Below are 19,976 nucleotides of genomic sequence, written 5' to 3'. Positions count from 1 at the left end.
TGCCCTGGACCATGTCCTGGATGGCCCTGGAGAGCTCTCCCCAGTCTAAGGCACTGAGCCCCGCACGGGGAGTGTGTGTGTCAGGGGCCTCGTTGGGGGTGGCCATGGGTGGGGGGGTATCTGCCAGTTCAAGGGGGCTCACCACATCTCCAGTCCTGGACTTGCCATATTGGTGCGTTGCCAAGACGGCACCCGCCCACATGGTCCTCTCCTCCGCTGCTCTCCTGCTGCGGCTGGAGGCTGCTCAAGCGGCTGGATAGCTAGCACTGCCACCATGAGCCTGCCTCTGCTGCCTCTGCCCCACTTGAGGAGGGGGCTGGTCTTTGCACTCTTTTGGGGCTAATCCAAGATGGCGCCCGCCGACCACATGGTGCCCTGGAACAATCGGGAGGGGAGGAGGAAGCTCCATGCCCCTGCTGCTGCTGGGGGAAAGCGGCTCCAGAGGCTTGCTGCGGCTGGAGCGCTCGCAGGCGAGCCTGCCTCGCCCCTGCCAGGTGCAGGGGCGGGGTGAGCAGCTGGAGATGTGGGAGCACCTGCTGGGTGTGCAGCTGCTACCACTTGAACGGTTGTTGTCAGCTAAGGGGGGCTGCCCTGGAGTCAGATGAGGGCAGCCCAGATGCGTGGCTGCTGCCGCTAAAGCAGCTGCCCTGTGCCAAGCAAGGGCAGCCCGGAATGCTCCTGCCGCATGCGGCTACTGCCTGCTAAGGGGGCCTGCCCTGGGGTCAGATGAGGACAGCCCCTGAGACCAGGTTGCTGGGTGCGTCTGAGTGGGCTCAGTTAGCTGCTGCCTCTTGGCAGAGGCACGGAGCTCAGGCGCAGAAATTCAAAAGTAGATTTGGCTGCCTTGCTCTAAAGCAGGGGTGTCCAAAGTTTTTGGCTGGAGAGCCGCATCATCACTCTGACACTGTGTCAGGGGCCAGGGAAAAAGAAGAATTAATTTACTTTTAAAATTTGAATAAATTTGCAGAAGTTTACATAAATGAATATATATAAGATGAACTTATATGAATGAATGAACGTCTTGTAGTAGCTCAAGGCCTATATAAGGCCTTGCACAAAGCAAGGCTGGCCTTTCCTTTGCTGCCTCTGCTGCATCACAGACATGAATCAGCAAGCAGTGGAGGGAGCCCTCATCCCACAGCTCATGTGGGACGTCAAACAGTTGCCCTCACGCTGAGAGCAGTTGTGTCAGGCCAGTGCAGGCTCCAACAAATCTCCGGAGGGCTAGAGGCTCATTGGAGACTGGGGGCTCCCTATGGGCCACACTGAGAAGCCTTGAGGGTCGCATGCGGCCCCAGGGCCGGGGTTTGGGCACCCCTGCTCTAAAGCAGGCAGCCACGCGGGAGCCTCCAGGCAGGCAGTAGCCTGCTGGTAAATCAAAGGAAAAAGTTTCTTAAAGAGACAGCAGCCAGTATTGCCTGCTGGAAGGCTGGAGAGTTAGGAAAAAGGTAAAAAGAAAAAGAAAATACCCTCTTAGCTTCTCCAGTGAGGGGGTTCAGCGGAGCTGAATCCAGCTCGGTCCTGCTTCGCCGAAAGGCTAGGCCAGTCTGGGAAGTCCAGGCAGCCGCTTCCCTCAGGAAGTCCAAAGACTCTGGCCTGCCTTCCTGAGAGGGAGGAGCTACCCACTTGTAAGAACTAAGACGGACATGGAGATTCCACTGGAGAATGGACAGAGTTCAGCGTCCACATGACCTGCTCTGTGTAAGGCAGAGCTGAAATTGGGAACTGGGAAGCCCTCCCCCAGGAGGAGACCAAATCCAGTTCAGCCCTGCCTCTTGCAGTGGGAGGGACTACCTGTGAAAGCCAGGGAGCAAAAGCCTTTCACAAGTCAGGCAATTTGCAGGGCAATAACCCAATCACCATCTAATTGACTCATCAGCTTCCTTATACTTTGCTCTCTCAACCTGAGGAGCCCTCCGAGCATACAACAGGTCACTTAGCGCTTCCAAGCCTTGGCTGCCCAGCCAGATCCCCACTCAGCTCTTCAACAGGGTGTAAGGCACAGTTACTGGGCATTAGGGTAGCATAAGATCAAATCACTGGAAACCAGTCGTATTTACCACTTGGTTCCAATAATCCACAAAGCTGTAGATAGAATTTATTAAAGAATAGAAGTAACAACAGACATGTACTTTACTTAGATATAAGTTTAGGAATTTAGAAAGACAGCACACAATACACACCGATAATGAAAATAGTAAAAACTAACTCCTAACACTAAAACTATCACTCAGCAAAGTCTTACATCAAGAAATCTCAGTCCATCAGGGTCCGTCCAGCTTTGAACAGAGTGATTAATGATCAAGCCCCACAGGCCAGAGAAGAACTATTCCTAACAGGTGACTCTAATAATTGACTTGAGCTCAACAGCCAATTAAAAATCTGAACCAATCGAACTTTCTAGAACCAGATGTGCAGTCAGGCAACATGGTGGGTCACCCCTCCCAACTTAAAAACCTGCAGCTGGAACAGATTCCCAATCAAATTGTCCTTGGCCAATCATGCCACTCTGGGAACAGTTACCTCTTAGAGATGAGGGCCAGCCACTCCCACATCTTCCCGAGAAGCTAGTGCCTGTGGAATGCTCTTAATTAACAGCTTTCTCACAGCTGCATCTAACTAGCATGGTTTCAAACATTTAACGTGGCTTCAGGCAGAGGCCCATACTTTTGCTGTTAACCAATTTTGCTTTTCCCGTGACACTACCTGTCAGTGACGAATGCCCCTACCTCTTACAGAGAACAGTATATTCACAAATGTATTGAAAATATCAAATCACTGGGTTCATGTATAATCTAGAATAATAGAATAATAGATTCCGTTATTCACCCCAACTAGTGGCTAGATGTGGTACAGTGTCTACAACAGTGATTCTCAAACTGTGGGGTCGTGACCCACTAGGTGGATCATGAGCCAATTTCATGTGGGACCCCATTCATTTCAATATTTCATTTTTAATACATTGTATGTGACTGCATTTGGGGAAATGTTACAGATAGGTACTTTTATTGAGAAATTTGAGAAATTTAATAGGCTACCGTGTGTATGCTTTTAACAATGATAGTCAATCGGGGCTTACTTTTGGGTAAGTTTAGATAGGATTGTAGCCTTGTATTGCGAAAAATTTTCCTGCTTGATGAGATCACTTTTGGCCATGATATCAGTTTCAGGTTAATGACATCACTTTCGGTGGATCCCAACTGATTGCCATTCTAAAAAGTGGGTGCTAAAATGTTTGAGAGCCACTGGACATACCAATGCTTTCTGGGGCGACAATGGAGGAGTAAGAAACCTGGATAAAGCCACTTTTCCACTGATCTGGTATTCATTGATTTTTTTTTAATCCACTGAGGGTTCTGGAACAGAACCTCAGTGGTTAACGAGGCATGACCTATGTGTAGCATGCTATTTAAATCAGCCTGTATGCTAGATTTCTGGAAAGTAACCATGTAACATACAGCGTGACGATGTTTGCATCCCTCATGTCTTGAGGTACTCCACCTTCTCTCCAGCAGAGACAGAGGATTTCGTGCAGCTCAGTGACGATGATCTCTTTGCAGCACTTTAGGACTTCAGCAAGGATGCTGTCTTTTCCAGGTGCCTTGCCAAAGGCAAGGGAGTTCAGGGCCATGTGAAGTTCTTCTAGGATTGGTTCAATGTCAAGCTCCTCCAGAACAGGCAGGCACTCAATGTTGTTCAGCGCTTCTTCGGTTACTACATTTTCTCTGGAATATAGCTCAGAGTAGTGCTGCACCCAGCGTTCCATCTGCCGCGCCTGATCCTGGATGACCTCGCCTGCGGCAAACTTCAGAGGGGCAATTTTCTTCTGTGTTGGACCTAGGGCCGGCTTGATACCATCATACATGCCCTTGATGTTGCCCGTGTCAGCTGCTATCTGTATCTGGGAGCAGAGCTGGAGCCAGTAGTCGTTAGCACATCTCCTGGCAGTCTGTTGGACTTTGCTGCGAGCAGCTCAGAGGACCTGCAGGTTGTGCTCACTGGGACAGGCTTTGTATGCTTCTAGAGCTCTCCTCTTTTCCTCAACAACTGGTGTCAACTCCTCAGAGTGGGCTTCAAACCAGTCTGCCGCCTTGTTGGTCTTCTTGCTGAATATGGACAAGGTGGTGTTGTAAACGGCATTCTTGAAATGTTCCCATCTGTTGGATGCGTTTGCATCAGCCAGGCCCGGAAGAGATTCCGCAAGTGCTCATGCAAATTCCTCCACTTTTCTGCAACAACTACCGCGGCATCTCTCTCCTTAGAGTTGTAGAAAAGCTTTTTGCCCAAGTTACACTTAAAGAGGCTCCAGGTACTTGCAGAGAGCGTCTATCCAGAATCACAGTGCGGATTCCGAGCCATCAGGTCCACCACTGATATGGTATTCTCCCTTAGACGACTGCAGGAGAAATGCAGGGAACAACGACAGCCACTCTTTATAGCCTTCATAGATCTCACGAAGGCTTTCGACCTGGTCAGCAGGGATGGCCTCTTCAAGATTCTCCCCAAGACTGGATGTCCACCCAGGCTCCTCAGCATCATCAGATCTTTCCACAAGGACATGAAGGGCACTGTTGTCTTTGATGGCTCCACATCAGACCCCTTTGACATCCGAAGCGGCGTGAAGCAGGCCTGTGTTCTTGCACCAACCTTGTTTGGGATTTTCTTCGCTGTCCTGCTGAAGCATGCCTTTGGAACTGCAACAGAAGGCATCTATCTCCAGACCAGATCAGATGGAAAGCTCTTCAACCTCTCCAGACTGAGAGCAAAGTCCAAAGTCCAGCTGAAATGTCTGCGTGACTTCCTCTTTGCCGACGATGCAGCTGTCACCACCCACTCTGCCAAAGATCTCCAGCAGCTCATGGATAGTTTTAGCAAGGCCTGCCAAGATTTTGGACTGACGATCAGCCTGAAGAAAACACAGGTCATGGTTCAGGATGTGGACTCACCTCCCTGCATTACAATCTCTGCACATGAACTGGAAGTTGTCCATGACTTTGTGTACCTTGGCTCAACAATCTCCGACACTCTTTCTCTTGATAACGAGCTAAACAAACACATCGGTAAAGCAGCTACCACGTTTTCCAGACTCACAAAGAGAGTCTGGTCCAACAAGAAGCTGACGGAGCATCCCAAGATCCAGGTCTACAGAGCTTGAGTCCTGAGTACACTTCTGTACTGCAGCGAGTCATGGACTCTTCGCTCACAACAGGAGAGGAAACTGAACGCTTTCCACATGCGCTGCCTCCGGCGCATTCTCGGCATCACCGGGCAGGACAAAGTTCCAAACAACACAGTCCTGGAACGTGCTGGAATCCCTAGCACGTATGCACTGCTGAAACAGAGACGCCTGCGTTGGCTCGGTCATGTCGTGAGAATGGATGATGGCCGGATCCCAAAGGATCTCCTCTATGGAGAACTCGTGCAAGGAAAGCGCCCTACAGGTAGCCCACAGCTGCGATACAAGGACATCTGCAAGGGGGATCTGAAGGCCTTAGGAGTGGACCTCAACAAGTGGGAAACCCTGGCCTCTGAGCGGCCCGCTTGGAGGCAGGCTGTGCAGCATGGCCTCTTCCAGTTTGAAGAGACACTTGGCCAACAGTCTGAGGCAAAGAGGCAAAGAAGGAAGGCCCACAGCCAGGGAGACAGACCAGGGACAGACTGCACTTGCTCCCAGTGTGGAAGGGATTGTCACTCCTGAATCGGCCTTTTCAGCCACACTAGATGCTGTGCCAGAACCACCTTTCAGAGCGCGATACCATAGTCTTTCGAGACTGAAGGTTGCCAACAACAACCATGTAACATCAATATTTAAAAGAGATCCAGGGGATATCTGTGAAATTATAAGCCAGTCAGTTTAACATTCATATGGAACAAACTGTTAAGAGGGCATTGTTGGAGACAAAATATGAAGCATATAGAACAGTGTTTCTCGAACTTTTAGGGAGATTTACTTCCTTAGTAAGTCTTTGTGAGGGAGGGGTGAGGGCAGCAATGTAATCCCCAGGATCTTGTCACTAAGGAGGGTGCTTCTAGTAGGGTTTCAAGATGTTGCAGGAGGTGCTGGGAGCTCTGCGCAGCTCTCCTCAGGGTTCCAATCACAAGTCTCTTCCAATTCTGTGATGCTGAACCTTGGAGCCTAAGTTTGGGTGGAGGGGTTGTATCAAAATAGCAGACTTTTACAAAGATTTGTGGATGATCTTCTGCTGTTCTTTTTCATCCAGTGACGTCACAGCTGCAAAGTTTTCCTTAGCAGCTGGGTTTAAATCTCCAGATATTCCCTGCTGAAGCCTGGGAAAATCAGCCTGCCATGATCTCTCGAGAAGTCTTATTCCACTTTCAATGCACGTCCTCCAATGCATTCTGGGGGTGGGAGAAGAAGCTGTAGTTTGTTAAGGAATCTAAAAGCTGTTAGAGGCACCCTTAACAAATTAAAGTCTCCAGAATGCATTGGGGGAAGAGAAGTGCATCGAAATGGATTAAAGCTATAGTGGAAATGTAGCCATGTATAGGCCAAGATTGAAGTACTCAAATTTGTTTTGTTAATAAATTTGATATCATAAGAACATAAGAACATAAGAACAGCCCCACTGGATCAGGCCATAGGCCCATCTAGTCCAGCTTCCTGTATCTCACAGCAGCCCACCAAATGCCCCAGGGAGCACACCAGATAACAAGAGACCTCATCCTGGTGCCCTCCCCTACATCTGGCATTCTGACTTAACCCATTTCTAAAATCAGGAGGTTGCGCATACACATCATGGCTTGTACCCCATAATGGATTTTTCCTCCAGAAACTCGTCCAATCCCCTTTTAAAGGCGTCTAGGCTAGACGCCAGCACCACATCCTGTGGCAAGGAGTTCCACAGACCGACCACACGCTGAGTAAAGAAATATTTTCTTTTGTCTGTCCTAACCCGCCCAACACTCAATTTTAGTGGATGTCCCCTGGTTCTGGTATTATGTGAGAGTGTAAAGAGCATCTCCCTATCCACTCTGTCCATCCCCTGCATAATTTTGTATGTCTCAATCATGTCCCCCCTCAAGCGTCTCTTTTCTAGGCTGAAGAGGCCCAAACGCCGTAGCCTTTCCTCATAAGGAAGGTGCCCCAGCCCCGAAATCATCTTAGTCGCTCTCTTTTGCACCTTTTCCATTTCCACTATGTCTTTTTTGAGATGCGGCGACCAGAACTGGACACAATACTCCAGGTGTGGCCTTACCATAGATTTGTACAACGGCATTATAATACTAGCCGTTTTGTTCTCAATACCCTTCCTAATGATCCCAAGCATAGAATTGGCCTTCTTCACTGCCGCCGCACATTGGGTCGACACTTTCATCGACCTGTCCACCACCACCCCAAGATCTCTCTCCTGATCTGTCACAGACAGCTCAGAATCCATCAGCCTATATCTAAAGTTTTGATTTTTTGCCCCAAAGTGCATGACTTTACACTTACTGACATTGAAGCGCATCTGCCATTTTGCTGCCCATTCTGCCAGTCTGGAGAGATCCTTCTGGAGCTCCTCACAATCACTTCTGGTCTTTACCACTCAGAAAAGTTTGGTGTCGTCTGCAAACTTAGCCACTTCACTGCTCAACCCTGTCTCCAGGTCATTTATGAAGAGGTTGAAAAGCACCGGTCCCAGGACAGATCCTTGGGGCACACCGCTTTTCACCTCTCTCCATTGTGAAAATTGCTCATTGACACCCACTCTCTGCTTCCTGGCCTCCAACCAGTTCTCAATCCACGAGAGGACCTGTCCTCTAATTCCCTGACTGTGGAGTTTTTTCAGTAGCCTTTGGTGAGGGACCGTGTCAAACGCCTTCTGAAAGTCCAGATATATAATGTCCACGGGTTCTCCCGCATCCACATGCCTGTTGACCTTTTCAAAGAATTCTATAAGGTTTGTGAGGCAAGACTTACCCTTACAGAAGCCATGCTGACTCTCCCTCAGCAAGGCCTGTTCGTCTATGTGTTTTGAGATCCTATCTTTGATGAGGCATTCCACCATCTTACCCGGTATGGATGTTAGGCTGACCGGCCTATAGTTTCCCGGGTCCCCCCTCTTTCCCTTTTTAAAAATAGGCGTGACATTTGCTATCCTCCAATCTTCTGGCACCATGGCCGTTTTGAGGGACAAGTTGCATACCTTAGTCAAGAGATCTGCAACTTCATTCTTCAATTCCTTAATAACCCTTGGGTGGATGCCATCAGGGCCCGGTGACTTATTGATCTTTAATTTATCAATGAGGTCTGAAACATCTTCTCTTTTAACCTCTATCTGACTTAACTCCTCGGTCAGGAGGGGCCGTTCGGGCAGCGGTATCTGCCCGAGGTCTTCTGCCGTGAAGACAGATGCAAAGAACTTATTTAATTTCTCTGCTATCTCTAAGTCTCCTTTTATCTCCCCTTTCCCTCCCTCACCATCCAGAGGGCCAACCGCTTCTCTGGCGGGTTTCCTGCTTCTAACATATTTGATGAAGCTTTTATTGTTCCCCTTAATGTTGCTGGCCATGCGTTCCTCATAGTCTCGCTTGGCCTCCCATATCACCTTCTTACATTTCTTTTGCCACAGTTTATGTTCCTTTTTATTCTCCTCATTAGGGCAAGACTTCCATTTATGGAAGGAAGCTTCCTTGCCCTTCACAGCCTCTCTAACTTGGCTGGTTAGCCATGCGGGCACCCTCCTGGATTTAGTGGAACCCTTCTTTCTTTGCGGTATACACCTCTGCTGGGCCTCTATTACTGTTGTTTTAAGCAGCCTCCATGCACTCTGGAGAGATTGGACTCTTTTTACCCTCCCTTTCAACCTCCTTCTAACCAGCCTCCTCATTTGAGGGAAGTCCGCCCGGCGGAAGTCAAGGGTTTTTGTTAGAGATTTGCCTGGTATTCTTCCCCCAACGTGCACGTCAAAACGGATCGCAGCATGATCACTGTTCCCCAATGGCTCAGTAACGTTTACATCTCTAACCAGGTCCTGCGTACCAATATTAAATCCAGAGTCACCTGTCCTCAGGTGGGCTCCGTGACTAGCTGCTCTAAGCCACAGTCATTTAGCACGTCAAGAAATCCGGTTTCCTTATCGTGACCAGAACACAAATTGACCCAGTCAATATGAGTATAATTGAAGTCCCCCATGATTACAACCCTGTCCCTCCTTGTCACCTTCCTGATCTGTTTCCTCATTTCAAGGTCCCCATCCGATTTCTGGTCTGGAGGACGATAGCACACCCCCAGTATTACATCGCTGCACAAGCCTGGTAATTTAACCCACAGAGATTCTACGGTGGAGTCGGACCCACCTTCAATCTCTACTTTGCTGGATTCTATCCCTTCCTTAACATAAAGGGCCACCCCACCTCCAACATGCCCCTGCCTGTCCCTCCTGTAGAGTTTATAGCCCGGGATTGCGGTATCACACTGATTCTCCGCATTCCACCAGGTTTCCGTTATGCCCACTATGTCAATATTTTCCCTTGTCACCAGACATTCCAGTTCTCCCACCTTTGCTCGTAGACTTCGGGCATTCGCATAAAAGCATTTATACACGGAATGCCCCAGGATGGGCTGCTTATTCGCTCCTTTGTCCCCGCATCCTCTCATTGTGCCAAACCATCTATCACATCCCATCACGCTACCTTTCTCAATTTCTTCTCCTACCCTGCCTTTGTCTTGTTGTTCTCTAACCTCCCCATCCTCATCCCATAGGGATGAGGAGTCCCAAACCGGATGCCCCTCGGCTCCTGTCGGCCTTCCCCCAGGGATCAGTTTAAAAGCTGCTCTGCCACCTTTTTAATGTTATGCGCCAGCAGTCTGGTTCCATTCTGGTTCAAATGGAGCCCGTCCCTCTTGTACAGGCCCCGCTTGTCCCAAAACGTTCCCCAGTGCCTAACGAATCTAAACCCCTCCTCCCTACACCACCGTCTCATCCACGCATTTGTTTTAGTTTGATAAAGATTGATATCATATCAAATCTCACCACCGTCTCATCCACGCATTTGTTTTAGATTGATAAAGAGATTGAGATTGATATCATATCAAACCACCATAGATTTTGGGAAAAACTTTTCTGACCCTCAATTTTGTAGGCCTGTGTAATAAAAGTCTCTCTCCTGGTTTGTCACTAACAGCTCAGACCTCACAAGTGTATGTGTGAAGTTGGAATTTTTTTTTTCTCTCATTCCATTTTGCATTCATTTAAATTGAAACATATTTACTATTTAATTGCATGCATCTAGTTGCATAAATTCTTCTGGAGCACTTCATAGTTAGCCTTGGTTTTTACCAGAAAAAACCTAGCTTTTGGTTTTTACTTTGGTTTTTAGCTAACTAACTTCATAGTTAACTTTAGTTTTTGGATGACATACCGTCACTTCAAACTTAGCCTAAAAACCTTACTGTTTACCATAACTTGAGGGACCCCACTTTGTCTTCCTTCCACTGTGATAATTGCCCATTTGTCCTGTTTTTTCACAAGTTACCAGTCCATAGAAGGACCTTCTCTCTTATTCCATGACTGCTAAGATTATTCACATGACTTTAGTGAGGGACTTTTTCAAAAGCTTTGGGCATCAAATATACAACATCAGCTGGATTGCCTCTATCCATTGTCTTGTTGACATCCTCAAAGAATTGCAAAAGTTTAATTACACACATCTTACCTTTGCAGAAACCATGCTGATTGTCTCTCAACAATGTTCATTCTTCTACATCAGTGGTTCTGAAGTGGTGGGTAGCAACCCATCAGTTTGCGTAAAGGTTTCCCCTTCCCTTTAAGTGGTGGGGGAAGGGGAGAGGCAGCGATGCAATCCCCAGGGTCCTATCACTAATGGGGGCAAGGGGGTGCTTTTACTCACACAGGGCTGTAGGACATTGCAGGAGTGTGGGGAGCTCCACACAGCCCTCCTCAGAACTCACCGAGGCTTGGAATCTTCAAACAAGCAATTGCAAAGCACCTCCTGGAAACTCCTGGACTTTTTCAAAAGCACCTCCTAGAAACTGGAAGTTTTACAAGCACTTGTTTTGAACATTCGAAGCCTCTTCCAATTGATCATGGCAGGCCGATCATGGCAGGCTGATTTTCCCAGGCTTCAGCAGGGAATATCTGGAGATTTAAACCCAGCTGCTAAGGAAAACTTTGCAGCTGTGACGTCACTGGATGAAAAAGAACAGCAGAAGATCATCCACAAATCTTTGTAAAAGTCTGCTATTTTGATAGAACCCCTCCACCCAGACTTAGGCTCCAAGGTTCAGCATCACAGAATTGGAAGAGAATTGTGTCCAGTTCTGGTCGCCATATCTCGAAAAGGACATAGTGGAAATGGAAAAGGTGCAAAAGAGAGTGACTAAGATGATTACTGGGCTCGGGCACCTTCCTTATGAGGAAAAGCTATGGCGTTTGGGCCTCTTCAGTCTAGAAAAGAGGCACCTAGAAAAGGGGGAACATGACTGAGACATACAAAATTATGCATGGGAAGGACAGTGGATAGAGCAATGCTCTTTACACTCTCACATAGCACCAGAACCAGGGGACATCCACTAAAATTGAGTGTTGGGAGAGTTAGGACAGACAATAGAAAATATTTCTTTATTCAGTGAGATAGATACTTTATTTACGGTCATCCGACCAGCTCGTCACAAACAACAAAACAAAATACACAGAATTAAAACCAACACCCCGTTACACATATATAAAATCATAAAATCAGAGGTCTACGCTCTCAATTTTCTTCCTAACCAACTGTGCAGCATAACAGAAGCGGGCAACCCTGAGTGATATATCCGAGTAAACATCAGAAAGCAGAAAAGCAAGCTGCTCCTCCACCTGCATCCCTGTTTCAATACCGAAGATCGGGGAGATAAATTTAGATCTCAAATCGTCATAATATGGACATTGCAAAACAATGTGGGCAGTTGTCTCCACCACATTTTGAGGGCAGGGGCACAGTCTCTCTGAATAGGGACGCCTTGCATAACGCCCCAAAAGAACTGCTGATAAAAGTGCATTACACCTAGCTTTAGTAAAAGCAATCCTAAATTTAGGTATAACAATATTATAAAAATATCTAGCAGGAGAAAATGCAAGAGCTTGATCCCCAAGAAAAACATACACAGAAAGTCTGGCTCTCGCAGATCTCAATTCAAGGTCTACCAACCTCTGACGCAAAATTTCTTTTGCGTCTCCCGGGCTCATCATCATTAAAGACTCTGGGGAGAGATTGCAGAGTTTGAAATGATCCAAGCACCTTTTTTCCCAGGTGCCTACAAAAGGATCCGAAAAGATCAAATAAGTAAAGTTATCCTGTCGCGAGAGAATCTTCAAAAAATAATGTAAGGCATTTAGCCACATCGACATCTCCATACTTGGGGTACCGGATTCCAACCTGACCACAGTGTTTGGCACACATCGGGGAACATACATCAATTGGCGCAAAAATTTGGTCTGGATCACCTCCAAAGACCTGGTATTTAAATATGGGGCGATCTCAGAGCCATAGAGCAATTGAACCCTAGTTTTAGCAGTGTGCAGCCTTAAAGCCGCAGGGAGAAATTTGGCGCCTTTGGATAAATAAAAACGATAAATGGCACCAGATGTTTTCTGAGCTGATTGACTGACATAGTTTTTGTGGGCCAAACGGCCTCCTTGATAATGAAAGATCACCCCCAGGTATTTTATTATTTTAACCTGCTCAATGGGTTTCCCATTTAGGAGCCATCGAAAGGCCTTATAACGTCTAGCAAAAACCAGCACCTTTGTTTTATCAGAATTTATAATTAATTCCTCCTGTGAACTGACCAGGGCTAGATGGCGAAGAGCCCTCCTCATGCCGACCTGTGTTCTTGATAATATAAGCACATCGTCGGCATATGCCAAAACAGGAACATGACGATCGGCAAGCTTTGGGGGATGTAAGGCCAGATCATCAAAAGAAGTGATCAATGAATTTATATAAAAGTTAAATAAGAGGGGGGCAAGAACACAACCCTGTCTAACCCCTTTATTAACCAAAATTGGATTCGTTAGATGACCATTAGATGAACACCTAATCCTTATGCCAGAATTGCTGTACAAGCTAACCATAAGCAGCAATAATCGACGGTCAATGGACGAGGCTGCAAACTTATCCCATAGCCTTGATCTAGGGATTAGGTCAAAAGTAGCCTTGAAATCAACAAAGGCTGCAAAAAGTCTAGAACCCCTAGTGGCCAGATGTTTTTCGACAAGAAATTGCAGCACTAAAGTCTGATCAAGGTGTGATCTTCCAGGGCAAAAGGCTGCCTGAATATCGGCTATAATGTCTTGAGATTCCATCCAAGCCAATAGCTTCTCTCTCAGATGCAAGGCATAAAGTTTACTGATGACATTGAGCAAGCTAATAGGCCTGTAATTTGAGGGAATTTCATGACCTCCTTTTTTATAAATGGGAACTATAATCGCCCAACCCCAATCAGAAGGCATATTAGCTGTTTCATCAATATACGAAAATAGGGCAGCCAAAGTTGGAGCCCACCAATCCTGATGTTCTTTAAGCAAATCACTTCTAATAAAATCTTCCCCTGGAGCTTTTCCACTTTTAACTCTCCTAATAAGAGAGACAACCTCCGCACTGGTTACAGGTTCCCAAGATGGAAGATCTTCTGCTAATAATTTAGATCTTAAATCTGGACAAGGGGGTTCTTCTGATGCATAAATCCCCTGAAAATGTTCCACCCATTCTGATGCTGTAATATAATTTGGGGCTCCCGAGGGAAACACCTTCAGTAGTGGATTAATTATGTGCCAGAAGAGAGATGTATTTTTCTGATTAGCTGCACTAATTAAATCTTCCCAATTTTTCTTTATAAAGATTTCCTTCTTAAAATTAATAGTTTCCTTAAATTGTTTTTTTAAATTTTTTAAATGCACATAATGAACCTCCAATTGAGATTCTCTCGCCATAATCAAAGCAGCAGTAACCTGCTTCTTCAGGATCCTACATTCAGAATCATACCAGTCATAAGATCTACTTCTCAGACTAATATTGTTGCACGTATAATTACTTAAAAAAGGTTTTAAGGCAGCAACAACATTATTATAATGTGACAAAGGATCACCTTCCTTAGCTATAATTGCATCCCTAAAGCCCATTACCCGCTCACAACTCAAAAGCCCTTGAATTTTAGCACTAACATGACTGGTCCATTTCACACAACTTGTCACAGGACCTAAGTGGTCAGTAGGGTGATGGATCTCTCTTGACTTAAACTGCTCAACTGTTGACAATTTGAGCGATAAAGGGAGATGGTCACTCTCTGATCTACTGAGTACCCTAAAAACCAACAAATCCGGTAGCAACGACCTAGAAATAGCCACATAATCTAGAAGTGAGGGTTTAGTCCCCTTCCAAAAGGAACACACTGCTGGGTGATCCTCTGGCCATGAGCCGTTAAGGGTTATTAGATCTTGCTTTATGCAGCATTGGGCCAAAAATAAGCCCTGACGATTGCACCTACAATCGTTAGAAACACGTTTGCACAATGGAGGAGGGTCAGAAAAAGACAGGGGGAAAGCTCCAAATTTTGTAAAAAGTTCCAAATCATTTCTGCCCATTTTAGCATTAAAATCCCCCCAAAATGACCACCTGAGCAGAAGGATATGCCTCTTGGATCTCCCCAAGATGCTTCTCAAAATTGATCCATATTTGCCTTAAGGTGGTTAAACCCACAAGTGGCGGGAAGTACACATTTACCAAAATTAAGGGAATTGGCTGTAAATTAAGTTTTACCACCAGAGTATAACGGTCAAAAGCGGGCAAGGATTCCACTACAATAGACAAATTCGTAGAAACCAATGAAAGTAATCCCCCCTTGAGTCTGCCCCTTCCCAAACCAGGGACCGCCGGGGTTAAGAAAGCTCTAAAGCCATCTACTTGGGGGGGAGAGAAAAGCCAGACTTCCTGAAAACATAAAACATCCCATTTCTTGACGAAATCAAAAAAAATCAGACTGCCCAAATTTCCCGGCCCACCCCGCCACATTCCATGAAACAAGATGAAGTACATTAGCTGCACTCGGGTCAAATACCCACTGAAGGAGCCTGACTATTTGCAACAGAGGAGATGGTAAAACTAATATCGGCTGCCACACAGGGATTCAATACTGGGGTCACAGCCCCCACATTTCTACAGGGAACCCCATTGGAAACTCTTTGGATCCCAACTGGGCTTGAGCCCAACTCCACAACAGGGTACAAGTTTGCAGTTTTTGGAGAACACTGAGTACCCTGAGCTGGATAATCCAAAATTGTCTGATCATTGCTAGATGAAGGTTCATCAGCTTCCAACACAGTCAAATTACTAGATAGATGACTTTGCTGTAAAACATCAGTTTCTATTAATCCAGGGGTTTGACATCCACTTTGTGCAGATAGGAGCACCAAGCCATGGGCAACAGATGCAGACTTTACTTCATCCAGGGTATTCTCTCCAACCTGAGAAGGGAGTAACAGAGAAGTTGAAGAAAGAGAAGATATCATGGACTGTTCTTTAAAGTCCATTAGACACTGTAGGTCTGGATGAAGAGTCCTAGGAGTAGGTTGTTTCGCAGCTACCTCCATATCCATCGAATCTTCTGGAGAAACATCCTGTTTCTGGAAAGGAGTAGAAGCCGATGTGTTCTGTATGTTTTCAAAGTCTTGCACCAGCTCTTTCAAGGCAGAAATCAAACGCTCCTGTTCTAGCAGAGCTAGCTCTGAAAATGACTCTTTCAATTGAAATTCAGAAATGGGGTCCAAGAGTTGTGAATCCAGATGCTCAAAAGTTCTAGGCCTAATAGGAGAAACCTCTGCCCTAACTGTATCGGGATGTCTAACTCCCCGAGATTGGGTAAACGCGATAATGGAAGGTTCATAATAGACTTTCTTAGGTCGTATTCCAAAATGATGTAAAAGAGAAGATGACTTAAGAAGCATTTGAGGTATAACATCCTGTCGAAAAGACAACAGGATATTTTGCCAATTGGGAGAAGACCTTAATTTGGTCACATTCTGCAAGTCCACTTCGTGCAAATCACAGCGTAGAAGACTGCTCAGAGAAGATTTTGCTCTGAATTTTGTGTGCCATCTGCCATAGTTTAGCTGGCTTTGAAAAATGGAGAGGGAGATCTTGCAAGGTTGCAATCTTCTTCCCGTCCTCACTTCCAACGTTGAGGAAACAGCAGGAATGTCACCCACACAGGGAGGCCTGTCCTTCACTGTGAGTGTTTTCAACTGACGACACAAAGCCTCTAACTTACAGGCCATAGCCTGCTGGCCTCTGAAGATAGTAAGCAGAGTTTGTGAGATAAGAGCACATTGTTTGCCAGACAGGGCTTTCAGTTCCTTGAGACCTATCCATTCCAAATTATCTGTGCTGGTAGCTGCATTACACACAGAGCTGGATTTCACCGCCCCCTTGAAAGCACCGGATGATAATGGCGTCTCACTCCTCTCTCCAGGTTGACTTAATGTTTGACTCCCTTCTTCTACCACCTCAGCACCCTCTGAGATTAATTCCACAGTCTTACTCACTTTTCCATGATTAAGTGGACATTCCGATAACAGCAGCTGTTTAGAGACCTTGACGCTGCGTTTCTTCTTCAGGGCGGTTTCCCCGGAGGCAGCTGGGTTGGTTCTCTGTCGTTTACTTCGTTTCTTCATACTTACAGATAAAAGCTGATTTCTTATCCCCAATAGGGACATTTGCAAACCAAAACAATTGGCTTGCAAAACTGCATTCAGAGGTGCCGCAGAAAAGAAAATATTGTAAGAAGGCACTCATAAACAGGAAAAAAGGAAGTTTTTAGACGGAGCTCAAGTAAACGTGTGCAGCCCCAGAGGCAGCCTCCTCCCTCCCTCCTTATTCAGTGTGTGGTTTGTCTGTGAAAATCTGTGTCACAGGATGTGATGATGGCATCTGGCCTAGATGCCTTTATAAGAGGATTGGGCCAATTTCTGGAGGAAAAATCCATTACGAGTGTCAATTTGTGAGGTGTATGTGCAACCTCCTGATTTTAGAAATGGGCTATGTCAGAATGCCAGATGCAAGGGAGGGCATCAGGATGCAGATGTCTTGTTATCTGGTGTGCTCCCTGGGGCATTAGGTGGGTCACTGTGAGATACAGGAAGCTGGACTAGATGGGCCTATGGCCTGATCCAGTGAAGTTGTTCTTATGTTGTGTTGTGTTCTTATGTTGAAGTTGTGAAGTTGTTCTTATGTTCTCATGTTCTTAAGAGATCTGAACCAAGTATACAGAATTAACACAAGATTTGCTTCTTTAAGGAGGCCCCCCACCCTGAGACGTTTTATTCAAAAGAAAACAAGAGACACAGTTCTACAGCAGCATGAAAAAGTAAGTCTGAAGATATGATGTGTTTCTGCAGATATGCATTCTGAAGGAAATCCCCCTCGGAATTTTAAGGAAAAAAGGTTATGCATTTCTGATAGTTGAGAAAATCTGGAAAATGAGATGGGGAAAGTGGCGTTTTTAGATTTCAACAAAAAATAAGTTGGATATGGTTCAAAAAGACGGATTTTATGCAGAAATTCAAAGAAGAAGGGGAGGAAGTAGCAGATCAAGAGGAAAGATCAGAAGAGGCTCAATGGGTCCAACGTTTTCAGGAAGAATATTTGATGGACAGCAAATGAGGAGGGCTTTTCTGAGGTAGAAGAAAACAGTAGCACTACTCAAAGTAAGGATTTTTGTAGGAGAACATATATTCGCTTGCTTTATTAGCCAAGTATCTACCTGTGCACTCCTCAAAAAATCTTGCAAGTAAAGATTACCAATTCATGAACTTTTCTTTGCCTGCTTCAAGGTACGTATTGGGGGTAGTAGCTTCAGCAGAGAGACCTTTGGTTTAAATAAATTTTCTTCACAGCTCCACAGGAGCACCATTTCCTAATTTTTCTGAAGCAAAATATGGCAACCAACATGAGCCAAATGCTGAAAAGGCTATCTGTGCCCAAAGAGCTGTTGAAGAACATCATAGAAAGCTTTTCATCTCCTTGTGGTAAAATTCAGGAAGGGTGGTGGTCTGTTGGCAGGAAAAGTCAACAAGTTCAACAAAGCCAACAAATCCTGGAACAAATCACTCCCTGCATCAGCAAATATTAGGGCACGCACAGTAGGCACAGTCAAACGACTACATTATGTTCAGTTCTCTTACCTTCCTGAGGAGTGCAATTGGTCAATGGGTGACAGGGAGAAAGAGGCAGGAGGATTAGTTGCTGCTTTGGGATGGCTTCCACATTCCACAGCGAAAAGACAGCAGTTGGCCTTATGCAGTGACCTTCAGAAGATTTGCTGCTATAAGCACCACTGCCTGATTGATAAGCTTGGCACTGGAAGACGAAATAGGCATGTACGCCTGCACCAAATGTCCAAAAGCCACCATGCACAAAGAGGATTTGCCAAGGCAAATTGGCAGATGGGGGAGGGGGCTATCCTTCTGGTTGTCATGCTACATCTAGCTAATGCACAATTTTTCCCCCAGAGTCATCACACAGTAACAGCAAGGGAAACCGCAGAATTCCACTGCAAACCTCTCTAGAAATACTCTCTAAAAGACAGCAGCACCATGCATGAAGTACCAACGCAATCAAACAACCAAGTGTCAGGCAGAGCAACAATAGCTTTCAGAGGAGAGTTCCTGGAGAGCAGAAGAGCTTCTCAAGAAGGTCAATTGCCTGTTTCTTCAGTATTTCAATCCCAATCTAATTTCCATGGCTGCACAAGCTGGGAAAGTGGTTTCTGTCCTAGCATCCAGTCACACATTTAAATAGCACGATCTAGCAGCAAGTTCATGCATTGATCAGGGGTGTCAAACGTGATTCTTACAGTGGGTTGAATAGCATTCATGGTGCCTGCTGAGGGTAGTGTCATTAGGTAGGAAGTGTCATCATGAAGCAGGTGATGGTGAGAAAGAAGCACTTTGTTCTCATGGACAAATCATTCAAGTCAAGTTTATTAGGTTGATTAGCACATAAGCCATACACCTATTTAACTAAAATCTTAAAATCAGAGTTTAAAAGCACATAGAAACAGAATTTGGCTACATCCACAACACGTTCTTTACAAAGAGTATTTAACAGTAATATGTGCTTGCTTTGGCAGCACATATACTAGAATTGGAACGACACAGAGAAGATTAGCTTGGGCCCTGCGCAAGAATGACACACAAATTTGTGAAGCATTCCATGGACAAACGTAAGTAGGAGCTAATGAGTAGAAACTAATGAGTTAGCTAAAGAATAGGAACTCAAAAGCAATCACAGATACATTGCCTGATTCCAAACTGCCTATCCATAGATGGAATCCTCTGACCATTCCTTGGCCCTGGAGCTACTCAGGCTCTGAAGGATGTAGCCCAGGCAAGGTTAGGGTTAGGGTTAGGCAAGGCAATATGAAGAGTGTGCACACATGCATATAACCACCCTGCTTGATTTTGCAAGCAAGAAAGGATGAAGATCCAATTCTAGTCTCTGGATGGAACTTCTCTGGATTCACAAGTTTAGTCCTTTTACTCCTTTCCTGTGCAAATTTTAAAGTTGCATTTGGCAGACCAACAGAGATGCCTAGAGATTCCCCAAGAAGAGTGCAAGAAGCTACCTTTCTCTCTTATCAGTACCGCAAGGCTCTTCTCCCCCCTCTCCACCATTACCTTGGCCACAAACTGCTTCTCCTTTCGGTCCAGGTTGGCTGTTGGAGCTACATAGTCCCTCCAGATCCTCAGCTTGCGTTCTTTAGCATACCTGGGATCAGACAGAAAAATAAAAGGCAATGATTTCACATGAGCCCCAACACAACCATAATATCCTCAGGTCCACTATGTCCCATCCCACAACACAGCTTCCTCTCTCAGCACACCAGCTTCCATTGTAGTCTAGATCTGAGTCTAGACAAGAGGAATAATTTCACAATGAGAAGTGAAACAGTCAGTTTCACACAATAGTGGGCT

The 19,976-nt window shown here is 45.8% G+C and overlaps 1 protein-coding gene and 1 non-coding gene across 3 annotated transcripts in view; one reads left to right on the top strand and one right to left on the bottom strand.

The window, feature by feature from the left end:
* Nucleotides 1–19,976, bottom strand: part of SND1 (staphylococcal nuclease and tudor domain containing 1) — a 252,010-nt gene that overhangs the window by 177,815 nt on the left and 54,219 nt on the right. For both annotated transcript variants that reach the window (XM_066634033.1, XM_066634034.1), the window contains exon 9: nt 19,680–19,770. In XM_066634033.1, coding sequence (XP_066490130.1) covers nt 19,680–19,770 — 91 coding nt within the window. The remainder of the gene's footprint in view (nt 1–19,679; nt 19,771–19,976) is intronic.
* LOC136657966 (U6 spliceosomal RNA) lies at nt 19,117–19,223 on the top strand. Its single transcript, XR_010794774.1, has one exon. It is a non-coding gene; the product is annotated as a U6 spliceosomal RNA (small nuclear RNA).

The sequence above is a fragment of the Tiliqua scincoides genome, chromosome 7 (genome assembly GCF_035046505.1).
Source record: "Tiliqua scincoides isolate rTilSci1 chromosome 7, rTilSci1.hap2, whole genome shotgun sequence".
Lineage (NCBI taxonomy): Eukaryota > Metazoa > Chordata > Lepidosauria > Squamata > Scincidae > Tiliqua > Tiliqua scincoides.
This window is presented reverse-complemented; position numbering and strand designations above follow the sequence as displayed.